This window comes from Platalea leucorodia, assembly GCF_965183815.1.
Source record: "Platalea leucorodia genome assembly, chromosome: 8".
NCBI lineage: Eukaryota > Metazoa > Chordata > Aves > Pelecaniformes > Threskiornithidae > Platalea > Platalea leucorodia.
The window spans coordinates 53,350,756-53,374,593 of NC_138830.1; the positions used below are offsets into that span (position 1 = coordinate 53,350,756).

At 39.3% G+C, this 23,838-nt stretch overlaps 1 protein-coding gene across 2 annotated transcripts; it reads right to left on the reverse strand.

Annotated features, from left to right (window-relative positions):
* Positions 1-805: 805 nt before the first annotated feature.
* On the reverse strand, positions 806-22,675 carry MLYCD (malonyl-CoA decarboxylase; the record flags this gene model as incomplete). Of its 2 annotated transcripts, XM_082319302.1 has the most annotated exons (6): positions 806-868; positions 1,897-2,301; positions 11,441-11,590; positions 12,120-12,276; positions 13,606-13,718; positions 22,124-22,610. In XM_082319302.1, 6 exons carry the CDS (start codon positions 22,532-22,534, stop codon positions 848-850), a joined length of 1,257 nt encoding a protein of 418 aa, XP_082175428.1. In that variant the 3' UTR covers positions 806-847. The 2 variants fall into 2 exon arrangements, with proteins under 2 accessions (XP_082175428.1, XP_082175427.1); XM_082319301.1 differs by lacking the exon at positions 806-868 and having other exon boundaries at positions 886-2,301; positions 22,124-22,675.
* Between the last annotated feature and the right edge of the window lie 1,163 nt (positions 22,676-23,838).

Genomic DNA, 23,838 nt, shown 5'->3' on the forward strand with positions numbered 1-23,838 from the left:
TCGTGCACATTCAGCAAGCTATTCAGAGAAGGTGCAAAAAGAAAAAAAAAAAAAAAAAAGGCAAAAAACAAAACCCCAACTTATATTTTGGCTTATACCGTATCGCCCCTGGTATAGGCACCAGAACGCCACCATCACAATTCAAGGGGAACTCAACTTTTCTTTAGTGGCTTTGGCAACTGGAAAATTGCTGGACACATCTTCCTTGCAAGGGGATGATAGGATTTTTTTTTTTTTTTTTTAAATCATATCTGATCAAAATCAATAAATTAATTTAACCCATTGATGTATGAGAAAGCTGTTGACTTTTTTGGAACTATTCTTAAAAACATAATGAAAAAGAAAACTCTGCCATCACTGAACGTCTGGGCAACTGCTAATGTGGCATCACCGCCACTAATGACCAGCTGCTGTATAAAAATGTCTTTGCTCTCAAGGGAGTCACAGGCAGTGAACATACGCTCTCCTTTAACGATCAGTGTTGCAAAACCTACCATGAATAGAAGTTAAGTCAAGCTCTTCTCTGCTTGGAAGAGAGGTATAATGGTTTCCCATAACAGGTTACCAGCTTGGAGGATGCGATTTTTTTCTAATAATGAATATGAAAAAAGTGTATCCAATCATGTAATTTCATTCTAAGAGAAAGGCTAACTGGACACTTACAGCTTTCTTCACTTCTGTTTTCATACATGAGCAGGAACTCTATCACTTTCAATTCCTCTGTATAATTCTTTTCTTGAAAACTGAAATTTGACCAGACACGGAATAAACTGGAAATTACAAAACAGTATGAAATTCTGTTAAGATGGTCCTTCCGCTGTGGTGCTACTGTTATCAAGGAGGGCTGTTAAGTGAAGGCAGGTACATGCTGAAATACACAAGACATGATTTATTGAGAAAGTTTATTGGTTTACAGGTCACACCTACCTCTTTATTAAAAAAGCTCTTTATCAACTTAAAAAATTACCAGAGCCAAAGTATAAGATACGTATTTGGAAACTTCTCAACTGATCCCTAAGTACCAGTCTCTCTTATTCCCCTCTCCTATTTGAACACTTCCTTCTTGCTCATTATATTTTAGTAGACAAAAGTGCAAATACAATACTACATACCTGCTGCACTGAGAGATCCTGATTTTTCAACAATATTAATGCAAGGCTTTTCCATGCTCCAGCAAAGCAAGGATTCAGTGAGATTTTTAGTGGGTTTGAAAAAGGAAAATGCCAAGAGGTTTTACATGAGAGTTTTTGAGGGAGAAAAAGACAGATATTATTGAAATAAAATTATTGGTTACTGTTTTGCTAATATATTTCACCAAAAATTTACCTTCATTCAGTATGTCTTTCCAGGTACTTTGGTACTGAACTCTCTATGGTAGTATTACGACAAGTAAGTGCAGCTCCTTTCAAAGATGTGGTTTATACAGGTTTATTATCAACAGAATAATGGTACGGATCAAGTATTTTCCATTTAGATTACCACTGAGTTGTAACTGATGGAGAGAATTTTACTCACCCTTTAATACACACCTCCAACCCGTTTGTACGTAACAGATGTCTAGAACTTACAGTGACTCAATCACAGCAAATCAGGTTTTGAATATATGGCAATGTAAGCAAGACAACTGATAATCCAGATAACTTGGCAGCCTGCTGTGCTGAGTAAATTTGTTTTATAACAGACATTCCCATTTAAATATAGACACTGCAAAATATTACAGCTCTTTATAGGTGAGGAACACTTGTTCTTAGTTTTAATAATATTTAATTAAAGCTTGCTATTTTGCTGGAACTGAGACACCAAGGAAAGAACCTGCTCTGAGGCTTTAATTTGTTTAGTCCCCAGGTATGCTGCACTATTACTGGCTGTGTCCTCTAGGAAATATCGGTAGTTTACCATCATGCCACAAGACGCAGCAATGCCCCGAGGGCTTGTGTCCGCCATCCAGTTTATCCGCCACATCACAGAGCCATTCTGAAGATGAAAATTTGCTACTGGATTAAGAGCGTAGCCACGATGTTTCTCTCCATACAAATACCAGGCACAGAGTCTCATAAATGGTGAATGGAGCACTTTAACTAATTTTTCTGATCTCACCCACTCATTGTTATTTAAGAGTTTCTTTAGTGTTTCAATAGTAGGGTCTCCTGTGATCTCAGAGATTTCTTGCCATTCTGATTCTGTAAAAAGTTCATTTCTTTCCAGTTCCTTTGTTTGTGAGGAGAGGAGACCAATAAGCCATTTTGTGAATCCTGGGATAGGTGAAAGAGTAGAAAAAGCTTTTATCTGAGGAAGTTCTTTCTGCAGACAAAAGAAGAGAAGAAAAATTCATGAGTTTTGTCATGATTGACAATAAGAAGTTTGAGTGAAAGAACAGCTGATAGCCTTCACTTGATGTCAAGCAAAGACTAGGGATTCTGAGAATTAACTGATACACAGAGAAAAAAAAAAAAAAAAAAAAAAAATCACCCTGCCAGTAACAGGTTAGTGACTAGAAAGCACTTGGAGAGTGACAAAAATTTTAACAGTGACTAAATTACAGTCCACACACACAATCTATATAAAAGTACTTATGCAGTACTTACCAACACTACGTTCTGGTATATCATTTTATAGGCAGAAATAAACAAATACAGTCACATGCCATAAAGAAGTTAATCAGATGAATAAGATTTAAAAAAAAATAAACATACGAGTTTTCAAAACCTTTTAAATATCATTTATTTTTCATATGTAACTGCCTTTTTTAAAATTAAGGGCAGTTTATTATTTCAGTCTATTGTAAAATCAGGAGAGGTGCGATTTCTAGATTTTAATGGAAAGAAGTATTTCCTGAAGTTTTGAAAGAGGTTCTTTATACAGGCCAGCTAATTTTCATGCTATTCCCAAACTATAAGCTACATTGATAAAATAGCAAGATAAGAAATATATACTTGCAGTAAAAAAATTAATCACACTGTTTAATACCTGTTTTAATAAAATAAAACTTCTTTTCCTACTAATTTATGAGTAAAAACTGTTAACTGTGTAATCACGTAAAGCAAAATATACGTAAGGAAAACTGTGTGTTAGTTTTGGGGCACAGCAATGTGAAGGATAGAGAAGGCTGTTAAACTCACTGTCACTTGGAATTAACAATAATTACATCAGCCAACCCTGCTGAAGGAGTAGGAGGGGCAAGGAACAGAGGGAAGACGGAGCTGAACTGAAACAACCACAGCGTTGTTTTAATTATTGTTCATATAGGAAGAAGTGGTAAGAACCAAGACATTTATCAACATTACAGAAGCATCTTAATGACAACAGAAAATTGTCTTTAAATGACTACAAAATGCATTTTTTCTACTTTGAGTATTACTGAGATAACCATTAAAAAGTCATCATCACTCAGATACTACCTTACACTAGCACACGTTTATGGAACGCATGCTGCTCGGTTGTTTGCGTGGCACCTGCGCTGTTGCATCCTCAGGTACCGCTGTGCTCCACACAACGCTGCCATCTGCGTTCTGTTTCACGAGGATGCAGAAGTCGGGGAACCTGGCATACCTCCGTTACAGACTGGAGCCAAGCGCCGCTCCTAATAGCTTCAGTAACCGGAATACTGTTCAGCTGGTTATTTACAACATCTTCTTCCTTCCCACACAGAGCTTCCCAAATAGTTTACTGCTGTTCTGCTGGCTTCTGGCACTACGATACACCAGTCAGCTCAGATCTACCACCTCTTCAGTTTTGTGACTTATAACTGCATAAACTGAATAACCTCACTTGCTCCTCTTATTGGAAGTTATTTAACTATTACGCAGATACACAAGTCAAAGATGACTTCTTTTGGGACCAGACAGGAACAAGAAAGGCAGACCAAGTTACAAAGAAACACCCCATTTCATCTCCTTGGAAAACTGGATAAAGCAAAAAGCAAATTATTTCATAAACACACTCATTTCTGTAGCTTACTGAACAAAACAACCATTTATGTAATCAGAGAGAGCAGGAGATCCTGACTGTGTCATATTCTCAACTGCTCTAGCTGCCATGGTCAGATAATGCAATACTAGTAAAGCGCTGATCTCCTGTGACTTTTTCAAGTCTCCATTAAAGGACATGATGATATTTTATTTTTAAGAGTAATTCTGAAGCATAAGTCTGTAACAAGATCTGTGAAATAAAACTATCGGGTTTCATCACATATGCATTTTATAAAAGAAAAAAAACATTATTTGGAAATTGATGTAAAGAGATGTCTGTGGAAGGCAATTTCTGCTGATAGGTCTTTGTACCATTTTAGAGAATACAGCATTTATAAAACAAAATAGCTTATTAGGGTTCTGCTCTTACTGCGGACCATGGCTACAAGAGGCATGGATACAGAAAATACATTTTAAGTAAAGGAGTGTGTCTTGGAGTAGATAGTTCAGCCTTTTTAGAAAAGTATCCCCTCTGCTTTTGAAAAAGATAGCAATGACAACAGTAAAATATATATATATGTCTGGGAGCAGAAAAAGGGAAAAAATGAGAACAGAACAAAGCAACTGCCTACAGTTCAAAAATCTTTCCCTTCCCAACCCCACACTAAATACTTCCCCATGGGTATAAAGACTATCTATCCACAAATCAATTCAAAATAACTTTATAAAATTTGAATACAGAATCAAATGCACTCACTAAATCTTCCTCTGATCACCTTTCATCCACCTCCTTGTACAGTTTCTGAATCAAGCAGTATCCCTAACCATCACATCTGGAATCCACTTTTCTTTAAAGCAGCAGGATCTTAATTAGTATGGTAGAGCAGAGCTAAGCTGCAGTGCCCCCTTGTCAGCTACACTCTCCTGGATTGAACACCAGCTCCCACCAAAGACAACACTGCTAGCACAAAGGTGCAGACCTCCTGGAGAAGGAGGAGGGAGAAAGATGGCACAAAAGTTAATTTTTAAAGGCTACTGGAAAAATAACTTAAAGCTATTTGTTCCTGGAGAAAAAGCTGAAAGCTTTCAGTTCTGTCAAGATGGTAACGAGCAGCATCACTTGCTACCTTCATTTCTCCATCGGCGCGCTGAAAGCTGACCAGTGGTGACTCTACTGTGACCAGCCGTAGCTTAGCTGCTGAGACAGTCCGCTGTCAAGTAATTTGACCTTTAGCATGTCAGCTCTTACTGCAGCTAGATGCATTTCTGCCCAGAAGAGAGGGCCACAACTCCCTTCTCAAGACTCAATGACCCAGGACCCTTCTGCCTGTCCACACAATAATGATGGATGACAACTCAGCAACTGTCTCGGATGTGATAGACCTGCAAATGAACCTTAAGGTACAGAAACACAAACCTGTAATCTATAATGAGAAGTACCTTTTTCCTGTCAGCATCCTTAAGCAGCAGCAAGCCCCCCCCCAAAAGACACTGGATTTCAAAATGGGGTTTCATTCTTCTATGTCTTCATTCCCTGTCGTGCTTTAAAGTTCATCTTTAGTCCATATCACAGAGAACACAAGAGACAGGGATAAATCGGTAAAAGTTTTCAAATTAATGACCTATCAATGAGAAATCCTAGATGTGCTGCTAGAGGGAGTACAGATGTTACTATTGTGCAGTTGGGCTGAAAAAGAAGAAAAAAAAAAAGAATAAGAAAAAGGTTGTTAGAGGTTATTTTCCTCTAGGTAGAGATTCAAGGAATACCAGATGTGTTTCTTTTTGACCCGAAGATGGGATTACATTCCTTAAAGGTTTTCCTTTTTTTCTAACTCTATTACTCATCCTACAAAAGATAGTGCCTTTGAGAATGTATTGCTTAGGTCTCTTTCATGAATTCTCCACAGATGTTTGGGGTTAAAACCTGAGAGGGGAAGAAGGAAGGTAACACTGAAATTTGAGAAGCAGAAACTCTTCTTTCAGGTAAAAGGAAAAACTGATTGGACCAAGAGAAATGGCTGCTTACCACAAAGCCAAGCCTGGAAGTCTTCTGCACCACCTCTGTTAAGAAAGCACAGTGTTTGAAAATACTATTTTGCTACTGAACAGAGCTAACAAACAGGGCTTTTCACACAGGAGCTGAGCCATGCCCATTGCTTCCACAGGGCAACAATTCCAATCTCATCTCCCAGCTTGCAAAGCCGAGAGGGTACCTATGCCCTATCCACAAGGGCAATGGTGAGAATGGACGATTTCTTCCCAAATTTGTGTGTTAATAATAGCCACTGCGAAGTTCCTAATGAAGTAACTGACATTTTGCTTCCTTGTGATGTTGGCTGCTCTTTGTTTATCCTTCACTTTCAGGAGTGACCCGTTTACCAAGCCCAACCCAAAATATTTATCAGGAAGTTAGTAGCTCCTACTCTACTAATAAATACAAAATGGGAAATTGTGCATATTTTTTACTTCTTAGGACAGATAAGACATAGGAAAGTGACCCCATTTTGAAGCTACAGTACAGATTACTACACATCTGATAAATGCTTGAGTTTAGGAGCTTATCTGAGGCAGCCATTTCTTGTAGAAAAATAAATAGATGCAGCGAAGCATGTACATTTATGTTGTGGCTAAATTGATGTGCTAGTTTCTAAGGCTATTGGTGGAGATCCATTAATGTTTATTTTCTTGTCAGAAACCCACACATCATTAAGAAACAGCTGCTCGTTTTGTTTTGGGGTAGATTTCTGGTTTTGGTTGTCTTTTAGGTTTTTTTCTTTTTTCATTGCAGAAGAGCGCAGATTTCTCCCGTTATCCATATCTCATCTGAAACTATCTTGCACTCTGAAAGCTGTAGTCCAAGGTCACATTTTTCATCAATGAAAGCAAAGCCTGTTTTGGAAATTATGATCTCCCCAGGTCACCTAGATCAAATTAAGGTAGCAATTATCAACAGTCCAACCAGAAAGCTAAAATCTGCCGACAATTGTTAAGCATTCTATTGAGTCACATAGTAGCTATCAGTTTTCTCCCCCAAATGCCACAGGCTATAAAATTCTAAGCAGTTTTCTCAAAGGCTTCACCACAGTTATCTGTGTCTGTCATCTGCAGACTGAATTGCTATGATGTACCTTCTGCGGAGCTACAGACCATTTAGAGTGGCTATAAACGCATTCTGAATTAAATGTCTGTCTAATGAGAAATCTGTCTACGCGTTCACCAGCACCTATCAGCTTGCTAGAAATGCATCTGCCTGCTTGTTTTCCAGCACCCAATTTGGGGTTTGTTTTCTTACTAGTTGTCTGAAATTGTTTCAAAATCCAATTCGTTTCTGGGAACAATACAGGCTTAAATTTAAGAAATACAGGAGATTATTTCTGTTGTCTGCTCCCTGCTTTATATACATTAATATAACCAAGACACTGCACAGAACGCATAGGTAGCCTATTCTCAGATTTGTACAGGGAGAACTGGGACGAAAGTGGTATCAGTGGACTAATGAATTCATCCCACTGCTTGTCCAAAAACAATCCAAACAGGAGATGCTCAGATAACAATAGAAGCCTGTTTATAAAACCCTTCTAAATTATTTGTGTAGCAAACTTCTGTCAAGCAACCACCAAAAAAAAAGAAAAATCTCCTATTTAGAGCAGCATATTTTCTCCCAGGATGCCCTTCGCATGCGACACAAGCTACATTCCTAAGGTGCTACTCTGATCTCCGTTATATCCCTCCCCTTTACCCAATTATATTACAATACCTGTGGCAAATGCCAAATCATGTCTAGGCAGATATTAAGGATTCAAGCTGCTAACTGTGCACATATAAAGAGATGAAACTGAGGACCCATTTCTGTGACTCAACTTCATATGTCCTCCATCTGCTTAAATTAGGGAAAGACTCAAAAGCAGGGGCCATTAACTTCTATGCAGTGCCTCAAACTAACAGTGCTTAACATTGAGGGTTGTAATCTTCGACAGAGCCTCTACTGCTGCAGTTTTCCTAACGGTCCTAATAAAAACCCATTTGCAAGAAATACTTTCATGAGGGAATCTGTACTTGACATTCTTTGAAGGTGAGAAGTGCTACCCTACCCATGTTCATGTTTAGCAGTGTATGTGACCAGTTCAGGTGAATTAGCAGAAAGATTTCTGAAAAATTAAGCTCTATCTTAATTGTCCATTAATGAGATTTTCTTTTAAGGAATCTGGTACCAACTGAATTTATAGACATAACTTTACGGTGTAGATACCTGCTAGATCAATGTTTCAGTACAGTTTTTAAAAATCTTGCCAAATAAAGGCTTCAATGGTGGAAAAAAAGAGTGGCTATTAGCATATTTCTAACTTAGTGCATGTCTTTTTCTGATCTAATGATACACACTCATGACAGGTCCAATTTGGAGCTTTCCTTATGAAGAATGACAGCTGAGAATTCAGTTTTGAGGTTACAATGGCACTTACAAGTAGAAGTGTCAGAGCAGGTTAAGTTAAGGCAAAGTCAGATAAAACTTTTTTTATCTTCTAGTAAAAAATCCCTTAAGAGTTAGCAGTGCCTTCGGAAAATATGAATCAAATAACATTCTGCAGATCAAACAGATGTCCACAAAAGTTAACTCAAACAAATGGCAAGTTATAATCATCAATGATTCAAATATAATGAAAAACAAAATCCTCAACCTCTTCAAACAGTCTCCTCTTCCCAAAGCATTTTATTATCAGTTAAATTAAGAGAGTCTCAATTTATGGAACCTGGAACACCTGGCGATCTAGCAGCACTTTAAATAAAGATTTGTTTATTGCAAAGCCATGCAAAGGTTATATAAAAAATCCTCTTCCTATCAGAGACCTCAACTATCTATTTTTACAAAGGCTGCTGGAAGCTTGCTTAATGAGATGTAATTTTTGACCCAAGATTTTTTTTCTGAGGCTATATTGTTTCAGCTGCTGTCACCAAGTCAACTCAACACTACTGCTACACCATTTGTCCCTTTTAAAGTAAGTGACTATAACGCTGCTCCAAAGAATTATGTCCAACCTGAACACAGACAACCTTGGAAAGTCCTTTGCTTACACCTGACCAGAGAGAAAGAGAGCACGTGTGTGCAATTAATGCACTGAAGTAGGACTTGCAGAATTTTGGGAGACAGGTGAAACAGGCTGCAAAGAGTATTACTCCTCATATGCCCTGCCTTTACCCTGAACAATCTAACTTTGCAGAAATTTCACAGTGTAAGTGTTTTGAAGCTGAAATACACAGGGCTTCTCTCCACTGAAAGGTGAAGTCCACTGGGATGGGAGTCACAACATTTACAACGAAAGCCGAATGACTAGGCGTTACAGAAGTGCATCAAATAATTCTGATAACAACAGTATGATGATTTAGGGTCACTTCACAGATGTAAAACATGTAATGGGAGATGGTTCTCGCAGAATTCAAGACAAGTTCAAGAACAATACGTTGGAATGAAGAGGAAGAAAGCATGAAGGAGTGAGAAGAAAGTGGGAAGAAGAGAAAAGAAAAAAATATTAACATCATCAAAGAGTGGACAAAAAACTATTAGAGAACCACAACCATGAAGGATAAACACTCCTGGATTATCCTTCATCTGTTTTTTAGCCCTACAGTGGTACCCCAACAAGGTTTATAATCAAGAAAAGGAGTGGCGCAGAGACAATACATGGAGGTTGTTGTATAAATAGAAATAGGCAGGTGAAGTTTTACTACAACTGCATAGTCAACAAAGTACATGGCCCATTTGCCATATAAAACCTTACTAATAACAGCACATTTTTCATAAAATCTTAAAGCAGTGTATGAAATTTAAGTACGGAGAAAAGTTGGCATTGTATGGAAAGCACTTAGCTTTCAATATGAATTAAGTTATTTAAGCTTGAGGCAATAATTTTATGATTAGAATGTATTTAAAGGCATCTCAGCCAAAGAGTTTCCCATTCATCATGTATTTGATGAACACTGAAGAAGGGCTGGATTTCACAACATTGACATGTAGAAACTTTGCCATAAGTATAAAAAAGAAACACATTCTTCTGTTGGACACATCAAATTTTAGAACTTGCACATAGCTTATCTAAGTATGGTATGGCTATTTTCCTTTATAACTCACTCATAACTTTTCTAGTGTTGTAAGCAATTTAGTGATGGGCAAGTATGTTGTCAATAGGGTTATTTTATGAGAGCAACTCAATTATCCAGAAATTATTTTTCAGAGGTGAAAGCAGCTAACTGCATGAATTTATTGCAATTTCCCCTCAGTCAAGATCAGACAGATGGCACAACATAATTATACCTGGACTACTGCACTTTAGACAATTAATCTAAAAGCCATTCTAAAAGCAAGAAGCAACAAAATTCAGCCAAAATGCCAATTAAAAATAAAATAAAATAAAAAACTTCAGGACAGCCAGCTCTGATTCAGTAGTTGACTAATCAATCATCTTGTAGTAGTAGAAATTTGCTGCATCCAATTCCAAGTTATTTCAAGTAGAAATGAAGTTCTAAATCACAGACAATTTTCCAGACATCATTACTAATCCAGATGTTGGAACAATGAATATAAACACAAGTAGTGATCATTACTTTTGAGTGGTAGCTTTGTTAATAATTTAAGTAGTAAAGACTATTAAATAAAATAATGTACTCAACACAGAAATGTGACTGTCTCTTTCACACCACTCTGTATATAAATTAATGAATTTTCATTCCTTTCTCCAGTTGTTTGGAAGAAGGTTCTACAAGAAGAAGTCCTAAAACTATTAACAATAATCCCATAGCATGCAATGATATTATACAAATTCATAGAACTGACTTGCATAAAGTAACTGATTCCTGTGACTTTCAAATGTTAAAGACATCTTCTTTACTATATTGCAAGAAATGCCTGGGCAAAGAAATCTCTCTTCTTTTCTTTTTTTTTAATAGGCATATTCAAGGCAAGCATGCAAACTGCATATATCACCAGTGGCAATTCAATATAACAAACAAGAAAACAAATTAATTAATGTACAAGAACTATTTTTGTTACTGGATCAGGCGTAAGATTTTGAAAAAGGAAGAGTCAGGTACACTGAAGAGAGAAAATGTTGATCAGGCGCCTGGAAGGGAGCCTCTTAGCATGTACTAGCAATGCCCCAGCCACTCAGCTGAGAGACCATAGCGAATCACAGAATACACTACATTGCAAAATACAGCTGTATGAAAGCTACCTTCAATAGAAATGTACTAATTTGACTTTTAAGTAACCTATGCACATGATTAGGCAAACACAAGTAATTCATGCAGTACATGTCAACTACGTAACAGTGTCTACACCTGGCAGACATTAACCAACAGCAGAAAATGTTCTTCCAACTCTTTACACATCTTCAAAGGTTGATCTGGTAAGAAGCTCCAAGCAAAGGGGAACACCTAGCAGCTCCTTGTCTTTAGCAATGATACAAAACGGAAACTAAACCAGCAACGTAAGGGGAGCACGTTGGCCAAACAGCATCTTAAGTACAGGCTGCCACACCTACCTGCAGCTCTTTTACAACCCGTTTGATGAGGTAAGTCCCAAGTTCCACACCTTGCAGTCCCTGCTGAGTCAAACTGATTGAGTAGAAAATTGCTGTTGTAATTTTGTCTGTATCTTCTGTTTCTAAAGGCAGAACTTCTTTCACTATGGCCTGGGAAAATAGGAATAAAATAAAAAAAAAGTTAAGAGCAGTTGTTATTATCATCATTATGGGGGAGGGGGCCTTTCTTTTTAACTTTCAAATGTGTTAACACTTTTCCCCACTGTTTTATTCATTACCCTCTGTGAGAAACAACAAAAATCTAATCAAAAAGTAGAAAGAAGAGCTGCTTATCCATTAGCACGTGCAGGAAGTAATTGTAATGTGGTTTAAAATTTTCAGAAGTAATCATAACCATTTTGAAGTTTTAATCTCATTTGCTATCTTTTCTTATATATTTCTTATCTCTTCTTATTCTTCTTGCACTTGGGACTTGCACTGGGAGCAAAACCCCAAAATTTCAACTTACATAATACAGGAGATGCACAGAATACCTCTGTACTTAAGTGCCAGTTCTCTCATCTCTTCAAAAAATGAAACAAAACCAAATATTCCCAAATTATAAGGAATTACAGATTTTAAAAGAAGTACATTGCAATTTGAGCACCTTGCTGTGTACTAAATGCATCAGTGACTGTACCTGGATGCTGCTGGAGATATCACTGGTTAGTGCAACGTGCAAGACTATCAATGGTTCTCCTGGGATTGCACAGTGAGAAAAAAAGTAGCATCTTCTATATGACCCAACTCGACGCTTCATATCAACCCAGTTTCTAACAGGATGCACAGCTTCAGAACTCAATGAGAAAATAAAAAAAAAGTAAAATTATATTTTTCATTTAAAAACAGAGGTCAGCTGCCAACCCTACAAGCTAGTTTTCCCATTGATGTCAGTGACAAAACTCTCCAATCAAAAAAGGAGAATCAGGCTGTAAGTGAAAAAAGTAAAATTCATCAGCAAACTGTGACAAAGTAGATTGTAAAGCCATATTGCATACCCACCCACTCTCTCTAGTTTTCTTTGGGATATGCTTATTACACATCCGAGATTTCACTTGCACTTTCTGTTCAGTATAGGATATCTGATTGAGACGACTAAGTCACTGAAGGAGTCTGAACACGCCTCTAAGGAATTAGTTTTCTAAGCCTCTAAGGAATTAGTTTTCCTAAGCTACAAAGTAGTCTGTTAGCACTCCCACAGCCATGTCTTCAACCAATCATTCAAAACATTCTTTTCTCTATTACATATTGAAAGTCGAGTGTGTTTGCCAAAATACCTTGAAGATTAAGTAAAATATTACTAATTATTTTTATTTTGAAAATTTAACTTGTATAAGATCTCTTTTCTTTGCTTCATCAACATTTAAGTCACGTACTTTCAGAACTCTTCAGAGATTCATTTTTCTTCAAGCTTTTTATATGACAAAATGCCACACCACGTAACTTTGATTCAGCCATCTTCAACTTCATCACTACAACTTTCAATATTTGACAGAAATTCAGAAATAAATGTTGTAGATTTTAAGGAATGTTCACAAAAAACAAGGTGCTCTCTTCAGATACAGTTTACAAGTAATTCTGTGCACCTCACCAGTTCCAGCCAGGAAGGGGAGCCTTACTACATTAGAAGTAAAACGTGCTCTTGAGCGTTGGGCACCCAATGCTGTATCAGATTTAAACACTGATTCTCCACCAACGCTGCTGGTGTAGACTGAGGGGAGAAGAAGGTGGCAGTGGTGATGGAGGTGGCAGCGGCAGCAGCACCTGTGGGGGGAAGGGAGCACGAGAAGGCCGTGCTGCAAGCAGCTAGGTTTGCAGGAAATGTAACAGCAGCACCTCTGGGAATGTGGGAAGAATAACTGAGAAAGCTGGGAGAAAAGACAGCAGTCTAAAAGTGCAGTATGTGAGCTAAAGGATCAAATTATGGGACAAATGATCCCCTTTACCATTTACTTAATTCCGTTTTTAAAGTGTGCTCTCTAGTGTGTTAAATGCAACTACTCCTTAATTATACTTTGCCTATGGTTCATTATTGAAAAGCAGTATCTTGAAAATAGTGGATCTGTGCAGTCACAAGCATTTCATCGCCTTTTCATCAACGAGCGTTAGCAACTTTTAGCACTTACTCGCTAATTTTCTGAAGTACTTCACAAGGTGATTGCCAAGTGACGCGTTCCAAGTTTAGGAATCCTGTCGAGAACCACTCTGAAAGCATGTTCTTTAGAACTCCATTCATTTCCTGCAAATAGAAGACAGATGAACTTATCTGCTAAATATGCTAGGTAGAACATATAAATGTGAGTAAAGCTAACCTTGATTATTTCAAACTACAACACTGGGACGTTCAAGGAAACTAATGCATCTGTTTGAGAAGATTAACCACATAATAGTTCAGCTTTCCTCACACAGGACTAAAACAATGAAAATGTTTACAGACACTGTCTATAGTGAACTGCAGACAGGGAAATGGAAGATAATGCAAAACAATGTAGATGAAAAGCAGACAACAACTAGAAGTATTTGAGCAGTCGTGACACTAAGGCCGCAGTTGCACAGGTGCTCAGGTTTAAATACCATGAAAAAAAAAATGGGAAATTTGATGAAAATAAGGACTTGAATTTCACTGTAATTTTCTACATCCAGATCTCTTCTGCGTATTGAGCAGTTCGTGCCTTAGGAAGACCATTACTACTAGCTTATTAATATAAGAAAGTAACTCGCCAAATTAAAATTTTCCAGTCCCTTATGATATTTTATTAGTCATGTCTACTTTATAACATTTTTTCCATTGCTCTTTATGAGAAAGATACAGAATAGCTATTTACTCCTGCACATTCTGCACCATGTTTAACACATGGAACTTACTTTTGACAGATCTCCAAGGCACATAACATATCTACTGGGGGTGACTGGAACATGTACAGGCAAAATAGGCATCAGTAAACTACAAAAATGCTTCTGTTTGGACTTTAGCATGGACTGTACAACTCAACACAGGAGCTGCACATGCCCACTCACGATGATAAATTAGAAAACAAGTGTCGTTGAACAGGATGCAGATAAAACCATAGGTTTTACAGAATTTTTCTTCCCTATAAGTATGAACATTTTTGAGCAAGAACAACAGAAGCAGCAGCATAAGACTACAGAACTCAAAAATCACAACAGATTTGGAACAGTATGATACAGAATTAAAGCCAACTGTAATATCAAATACTTTCAGAAACATTCATCATAATAATGAATTTTATATTCCCTACTAATTTCCTGCTGCCTATATTATTAAAGATTTTCCTGTCTAAAATTCTTTGAGTTTAGAAAGTATTCTTGAACTCAGCACAACATGAATATCCCTTAAAGAGATTCTAGAACTTATTTTTCTTTCTTATATTTGCTTTGTGTACAGGACACAGTGTGATACCAACACCAACTTACCAACAGCCTGATCAGAAACGTAGGCTTACCTGAAACTAACTTAATAATGATTTATTCAAAAACAAAAACTCTACACCTTCTATTCAGACCTTTATTAAATAGCCACTGCTGTACATAAACCAGACAAACATTATGCTCCAATGTACTTTACCTTGCTACATTTAAGCAAAACAACAGAAAAAAAAATATAAATCTATCCGGAAAACACTTACTACTTAAAACATCTTTCCAAAGCTGAGATGTAGTCTCAGGACTTTGATAAAAAAGCAAAAATATTTCCTATTGTAACCTAACAATGATGAAAGTTGCAGAGGCACTTGTCAAGAGGCACACATCGAAGAAGGTTCCTGTTGGCCAAAGTAACTGCTGCAAGTATTCCAAGACTGAAAAAAGGACAGTTTTATTCTTTAATTCAACATACTGGAAAAATTATAATATTCAAACCCTGACTATGCTTGCAGCCAACTGTTACCAGATATGTCAATCTACACCAATCCACCCAAACTTATAATTAAATTAACTCCTCCCATAAAACCTCCTAGAGCAAAGTTGATGGTAATGACCACAGTCATGGAGTTTGCAAGTTAAATTCCTAACAAATCCTGACTCTTTTCCATATCTGCAGTGCAGAGTCAAATTTTCCTTCAGTTTCCCTTTTTCCTACCTACTCCTACACTTACTAAGTTCTGACAGTGAAATACATAGGCTTTTGTTTGGCATCTATCTTTGTTTACGCAGAAATGGCTACTATATCAACCATCTCAACAAGGCTTGCATCAGCAACAGTTTTATGGGGAAAAGCTGAATTACTCTCTCATACACAGATTTGTCTTTCTTTTTTTTTTTTTTTTTTCTCAATACATTCTTCCTCTCAAACTGTAGCGGTGTAAGTGTCCTAAACAAGTATATTCTGATTATTTTGTTTATTCTGGCTTTAAGGTACTTCCCTTGCGAATCCTTGCTTCTGCACAGCTCTGAAGTTTTTAGAAAACAACCATAAATCATTTTGGTCAAGTATCCCTTGGTATAGTGAAAGTGTCCAGGTACTTCAGGATTGTTTGTTTTGTTTTCTTTTGTAAGGGCACCTTGTAAGCCAGAAAAACAAGCTAGAGTTGTCAGATCTGGGGTCAAGCTAACAGATTCCTATGGCTCTCTTGTCATCCATCTGCTTTCTGGAACACCATTTCAAGCTGCAGTCTAGCAGCTAGGAGGCAAAACTGCTGATGGCTGCACTCCGGCTAGTCATTATTTTGAACACACTGCTCTGCATCTATTGGCAGTAACATGGCTCAGATGGCAACGAGTGACTTGGGAGAAAGCCAGTTATGCTATATGGAAACTGGTAAAAACGGAAAACATAGAATCAGATGCATTTCGCTTCTTTGAAGCACCTACAGGTTTAGCAAACGTGCTCCATACAATGGGCCATAATGATGCCCAACTGAACTGAAGGCTACTTTTCAAGATGCAGATTGCATTATAGAGCTACTTCAGGTCCAAGACACAGCTGTATAAAAGCAATGCAATTGTAACCAAAGAAGAAAGTGAAGTAGATCTGATTTTGGAAGAAAGGAATATTGTTTATGGGGAATTACAATGCAATTCAAATAATCCGTCAGTTGTAAATAGTAATGCTTTATAAAACGACAGGGCAGCATGCAGGCCAAAGAATGAATAGTTCCAGTTGGAAGGGACCTACAACAATCGCCTAGTCCAACTGCAACTGTGTATGTTGACAAAATTTCTTAGTGTAGAAAGACATAAAACACTTTATACTATCCAAAACTGTGTTTAATTCAAGTCACCTTAGCAAAATTCTGAGTTGTGTTTAATACCATAGTATACGCTAAGTTTCTGAAAGGCTTGACTCCAACAATGACAGTCTCAAGTTAGGTTCTCTTATTTTGTAAATTTAGTGGTAAGTAAATTCTTATTTTCATTTCAGAGGCCTTTCTAGTCATAAAATGACATTTCCAAAATTTCATTAAAAAGAAAAAAAAAGCACGCATTCATTATTCAGCATCCCAGTTTTAAATTTGAGCAACAAGACATCCAGAGATTAGTATTTAAAATTACCAGCTATACTTCAGTTTCTATTAGTTGAGTATAATAAACTGTGATTTTTTTTTTTTCATTCCGCATTCTTGCTACAAGACAGCAAATTACAGGCTTTTTGATCTTCACATCGGGTCCCTATTTGTTGGGCAACAAATGGGAACACTTATGAAAAACTTAAATTAATTTTTTTATTAAGAAAAACTGCCTCTCTGATGAGGGAACTATTTCCATTTCCCTCTCAAACTACTAAAAAATAAAATACCCCTTACAATGAAAATTCATATGCAGATATTTACAGATAAACATAACATGAAACAGCAGTAACTAACACTCCATGTGTATCAAACAGCTGGCTCAGTTATTGTTAGCTGCTGGTTAGATATCTGACAGGGCTACAAGAGAAGTATTCTGCCAGCCTCACAAGAGTCAAGTTTTTCCATGGCTTTGGAATGTTTGAAGTTTTTAACCTGATATGCTTCATTTGGGCATACCGACTTACAGACCTACTCTGATATTGCCAAGTGTTTAAAGGTGTCTTTGGGTTTTTTTACAAATTAGCTTCAAAATATACACACAGAATACCCCTGGTGAGATACTGAAAAATATACGCATCAGCAAAACTGGATTCAATAGTGTGACACAAATAAAAGGGGACTGATCTGCTTTTTTATTGCTGACAGTAATTACTGCAGTGGTAACGGTAGTGCTGAAAACTTCCCTGGCTCTTGTGTTTTATACTGTTTGATGTCTTGTTCGTAAAAAAAAAAAAAATTCCCTTTTTTCCCCCCATTTTTCTCATTTAGACAATGAGTAAAGTGTGCACGAGCATTCTGAAGTTACTTAATCACCTGTATATGTTATTTTACTGTAATCTATTGAACAAACACAAAATAGAAATGCTTCATCAACCAATATCTAACAGTCCAAGCTGCTTCTGTGTTGAGACGTTTTGAGGAAATAGAAAAACACTTTATATTTACAACACAGCAGTGGATAATCCTTGTTTTAATAGGTCTTTCAAACTGCAAAGTAAAAACTAAGGACTGTCTAAAATTTTAGACAGTTTGGGCAAAAACAAAATCCCAGTATGCCATATAATGCATTCCGTAATTTTCCTCCAGCATCAAGAAGATCCATTTAATTTTATTTCCACATTTCGTTGTCAGTGCAGAAAACAAATACACAGAAGATATAAAATTCTTGTTGCACATTTGTCTTTATGTATGTTAGAATTTAAATCAAATCTGCAATAATGAAATGGCTATACAGGACTTTTGATAGGTAAATACCAAACACTTTTTTACAGAAAAACTTTTAACTTTCATTTGTTTCTCTAGTTAAGGGCTTCTTAGATCTCTAAAGCAAACTGTTTCAATATTCAGATTCTCCAGATAGCCACTGTTTCACCTGAGTGAACACTTACTCTAATCCATTGATGAATCCTCATCAATGAGAGCACAGTTCTTTCAAGGCAGTGCAACTGGGTGAAATAAATACATCCTTCTGTGGATGTATGTAGGTAAGACATCTATCACCACAAATATTTCCCCTCGCCAAAAAGCCATGTACAGCCTACACACAAAATATTCTCCCTTAAAGCCTGTTCTACCATTTCCAGTTCCTCTACTAAAATTTAAAACTGTTTTCCCCGATTATACGAACTTCAGGTCCTTGCTGTGTTTAGGAGCAGTTGCTATGAGGGGAAAAATACCCAAAACAATTATGGTATTTCTTTTTTTCTAGCAGACCAAAACAAGAACAAGATTACAGATACACTCCAACTACTGCTTAATTATGGAAGCAGGTTTATTTATAAATCAATTTGACAAAAATGCTATCTTTTTCATTATCCTTTGCCAGCAACTTGAACCTTCCACTGACTTTTTCTAAATCACATGGAAAGATGAGGAATATTGTAAAAGCAATAGCTGAATGATTTGCTACCTGAAATAATAACGTTGTGAATTTTTCACCAGAGTCCATATTTCAAATGCTGAAACTGAGTAAGCAAGGAAAATATAAAAAAATCTCGAGAGGAAAATGCTGGCACAGAAAAAGAAGTGCTGCAGGTGAGAGGGTCCTGAACAGTAAGAGGAAGAACTACACTCAGGAAACAGGTTTTCAGCAAATTTCACTCTGTGCATTGCAAGGGCTCATCAGAAAATCAACTCATTTATAAAGACAGGGGAAAACATGCGTGTCCTTTGGTGGAAGGAAGAAACAGAACACATGAAAAGAACATAAGAGAGAGAGGGAAAAAAATTCAAACAGCACCATGAAAAAGAGTTAGGTCCAGCTTTACTGTAATTTAACTTTTCAAGCCACGTATTACGTGCCAGTACTGTTTTTCTGAAATGCTCATCTTCACATTACGCATGAGGCTTACGGCACTAATAATTGATTCATATATTTAACAGAAAAGAAAAGCCCCCTCTGGAACAGATTACGAAGAAAAATTTCTCTTCACCATATGTCCTGTATGTATTTTTGGTGGACTCTGGAAAAAAAGGCTGTATAGCTTTGAAAATACAGTTTACCACTAAATTTTTGCCATCTGATTATCAAGAAACCTGTGTCAAGAGTATTCATCATCTTTTACACAACCATAGAAAGACATTTACTATGTCATAACAGCTTGTCACTCAGGATACCTATAATTTTTCTGTCATGCTCTACGTGATGATTCTGCCTTCTAACTACTAACTTAAATATAAACTAAACCTTATTTACAGCACGTTCCTTCTCTTTGCACAATCCATCATTTTATGTATGTCCAGTGCATTGTTCAGGGTTTATGTTCAAGATCTATGCAATTTTTCCAGTAAGGTAGTTACCATTCTTCTCAATTTCTTATAAGTCAGCTTTTTCAACCCAATGTGCCTTACATCCTGACAGCTAGGGCACTATGACTCCTGATTTAATGGACACTACTAAAATAGTTCAGTGACTTCAGTGCTCAGAATCTTTACAAGTCTAATAGTGAGACACATTTTGGAGCACAGTGCAGCTAGGCACGTGTCACACAGTACATAAAATCAGAGTAAGTTAGGCAATTGCATTTCTTCATTTACCTTAAATATCAATTCAACTCAAGAGGGGATTTACAAAAGACAACTGAGGGCGTTATGAAGACGTGTATACTTGGGAGTAACTGAAGACAATACTGCACCAGTTTGCAGTGCATCATCTATTTTGTTAATGATTCAGGAACAGCGAAACCAATGGAGAAACAATCATCAGGTAATTTGCATCTTCTTGTTTTAAAATAATACCTTAAGAAATTCAGGTAGACAAGAACTCATCATATGTAATAGTGAATCCTGACATCCACCCCAAGTTCCAGAGCTTTTCTCTACTTTTTTTTGTCTCTTTCCTGCAATTGGGGAAACCAGCAAAGAACCACTCTGAAATTGTCACCTACAAGATCCCCAAATACATGTTGTATGACGAGAACAGTTCTCTGCTCAAGACTCAAATTCTTTAATAAAAAGAAAAAACCTCTAACAATCCCCCCCCCCCCAATCCATAGCCTCAATATTCTGCCACATAGTTTTGTCTGTTCTTGACATTTAGCCTCAGAACAGGTAATACAGTATCTCACACCTACGGCTTAAGGTATCAAATTAAATACACGTGCCCTCACACCACTTCCTCGCAAACCGCTTGCACCAGCTAGTAATCAGCTCCATTGCAGAGATTATCAAGACTTCCTGCGGGTTGGGTGCTCCCTTGGGTGCTCACAGTTATTCTGATGCTTACTTGCAATACAAGCAAATAGATTTGAAAGGCCGAGCAAGAGGCAAGACGTAACACCTCTCCCAGGCACGCTAGCAACAACACTGAAATAGCACATAGTTCTAGGTCTTGGTTGCTGTGGAAAACAGATGAGAATGACCCAAATGAAACTCCAAACTGAAAAGAAACAGTATCCACGATAAGTTTTTACAGCCCATACAGTCACAAACAAAAACCAATGCAAACCAGTTCTAGCTTAATCTTTCCTGGCTTATGTGCTATTTATCACCAACTCTCATTTTTAGAATATATCACATTTGAAAAACAAAACTCATCAACAAGCACAAAAAAGACTACAAGAACAGATATGCAGAACTAAGCCCAGTTATACGATGAACCCAAACATTTCAAAAAATATTTTAGGAAGACATAACAGAACGCTTATGACAGCCCTTTTATTGAAGCTTTAGCTTTGTAGACAATATTTTCCTACTTTCAAATGGCTTTAGTATGTTTCTGAACATACTGTATTATTTGACACATGTACATTCAGCTGTTTTACACACTTCTATCCTACTAATTTTGCAAATTCAGTCTGTTTTTACTCAAGATGATCCAACTGGATGTGGAATCTTACCAATGCTGTTGCTACTTCAGTTATGACTGTGGTTAACTGACAGGACTGACATAAAAAAATGTCCTCTTCTTGTCAAACTTAATTTGTATCTGAATATCGACAAACAAGTTATGGTCAGTGCATCAGACCAACTTGCTGTCTTTCTTCTTTGCCTTCCAGGAAGTCCTGTCACCTCCTGCCGCTCCCATCTGCTACATCATTCCTTTCTCCACACCCATGTCACCTCACTCCACCATGTAACCAGTGGGGATGTTCCACCCCACCTATTTTCTATATGGTACTGAGCTAAGTCATGACAACTCCTTTCTCTTGTTGATATTCTTCATCAGCAGCACAACAGGGCTGCTGTATCACTTTTGGCCCTATATCGGACTCAGGAGTCATGCCACTACACATCACTCCTGCAGTGAGCTCCTGACGCAGCTTGGCAGCCCCAGCATCAGCTGCATTATGTCATGATCCCTCACTGCCCTAACGCCAGCCCTTCACAGCCCGCAGAGCCTCCCACTGCCACTGCACTTCGGACAGCCTGCTGCTTCCCGCCATGGGCCGCTCCCTTCCTGAGCCATGTCAGCAGAATCATCTCCCCCTGGCGCCACAGCCTGTGGGAAGGGGCTTTGCTCATGTCACACCATGGAGACCCCAACTGGGAACCGGGTTCACGGCACGCTCTTCAGCCCAACGTGGAGGCTCCACGAGTAGCACCATGAGTAGGAAGCCCCAAACCACATCTCCCCTGACTCCCTTTCACAGCCACCCACCCCCAGCCCAGCCCTCACCTTGACATGAGGCCCATCCACCGCCTTGGTCGCCAGCCCCTCCACCAGGTCGCCCCTCAGCTCCACTAGGAAGCGCAGACCACCCTCGAGGCGGCCCAGGTGCTGGAAGAGACCCCGGTACTGGGGGTTGAGGTAATAGCGGAGCCGGTCCTCGGCCTGCAGCAGGGACCCCAGCTCCCTCTGCTGCTCCCGGGCCTGCAGCACCTTGGCGCTGAACTCTGCCACCCGGCCGTGGTCCACGCCGAAGTCGCGGGCCAAGCGGGTGAGGAGCTCGGCGCGGGGCGGCCCGGCCTGCAGGGCGCGGTAGTACCGCACGAACTCCGCGCTGCGCAGCTCCGCCGGAGGCGGCGCCTTCTCCTTGGTCTCGTAGGGCGGCAGCGGCGGGACCGAGCGACTCAGCAGCTCCTCCATGCCCGCCACAGAGGCGGTGCTGGAGCCCGCCGGGCCCCGGCGCAGACCGGCCGCCACCGAGACGCGACGCAGCCCCCGCGGCGCCGCCCAGGGCCCACGCAGGAGGGGCCGCGGGCGCAGGCAGGGGCCCAGGCGGCTCATTCCGCGCCTCGCCTCTTGCGACAGCCGGACAACACCCTCCACCAGGGCCAGGCCGCGGCGCCGCCTCCGGGGCCGCAGCGGGCGGGCTGATTGGCTGGCACCACAGACTGCCAGCCCTCCTCGCCAATCGAAAGCGAGAAGAGTGTGGCGGGTTGGGGTGCTGTCAGCCGACATCTTGAGCGTGGAGCGCAGCTGAACGGGTCACCGGGCCGCCTCAGGGCGGCCGCGCCCACGGGCGCTACCGCCCCTTCGTCACCGCTCGGAGTTTTTTTTCCCTGAGTGCACTTTCCGTTAGGCTTTACTGTACAACCCGTGGGCTCCTGTGTTTATCTCACCTGTCGCTCCCATTTTTCCCCTGCCCACTGCTCTTCCTCGCAGCCTGCCTGCGCCCGAGGGAGGGGCCTGAGGTGAACGTGCGCTAGGCCAGGCGTCAGGATGAGCCCGAGGCCCTGACAAGAGTTCAGGTGGCATCAGCGATAGTGCTGTTTTAAGACCGGTGGCATCCAAAAAGGTTTGTCCCCATGATCTTAGGAGGTCAGCAGGTTTGGGCTCCTGGGAGCCTGCTGGCTGTCAGCTTGAGCAGCTGAGCGGTGAGGGTGCGGAGGTTACTTCACAGTTCCAGGAAGCCCAGGCCAGGCCTGCTGGTATCTGCTCTGAAGTAAGTGCAGGAAACCGCACAAATTTGATTGTGTAATTTGAGGGGACAGCCCTGAAAGTAGTGTGCCCTTTGGGACCTGTAGCAAAAAAACCCAGTCATGAGCCCAAAGTCCTCTGAAGTGCACCAGGACTATTCATGAACGAAGCTAAACATACATACTGCTCGTGGTTCAGTCTTACAAAGATGTATTTTCCTCCTTTTGACATCCCATGTGCTTTGTCGTTACTGTTCTTACATACCCATTAAACCAAGCAAAACACATAGGTCGGATCGATGTCAGTGAGATTAGAATTGAGCACCAATTGTCCTGACCTTCAGAAGCACATGAAATTCTTGATTCTCAACATTGAAAGTAAGAATTGAGGAGGGAATCAAGCCCTCTCTGTCAGTGAAGACAAACATAAAAACAGAGCACTACCTAATTACAAATTTCTAGAACAGCATGTAAGACCTTCCCAAGGAAGGAGGGGGGGGGGGGGGGGAAACTATGTGAGCAGTATAGCCC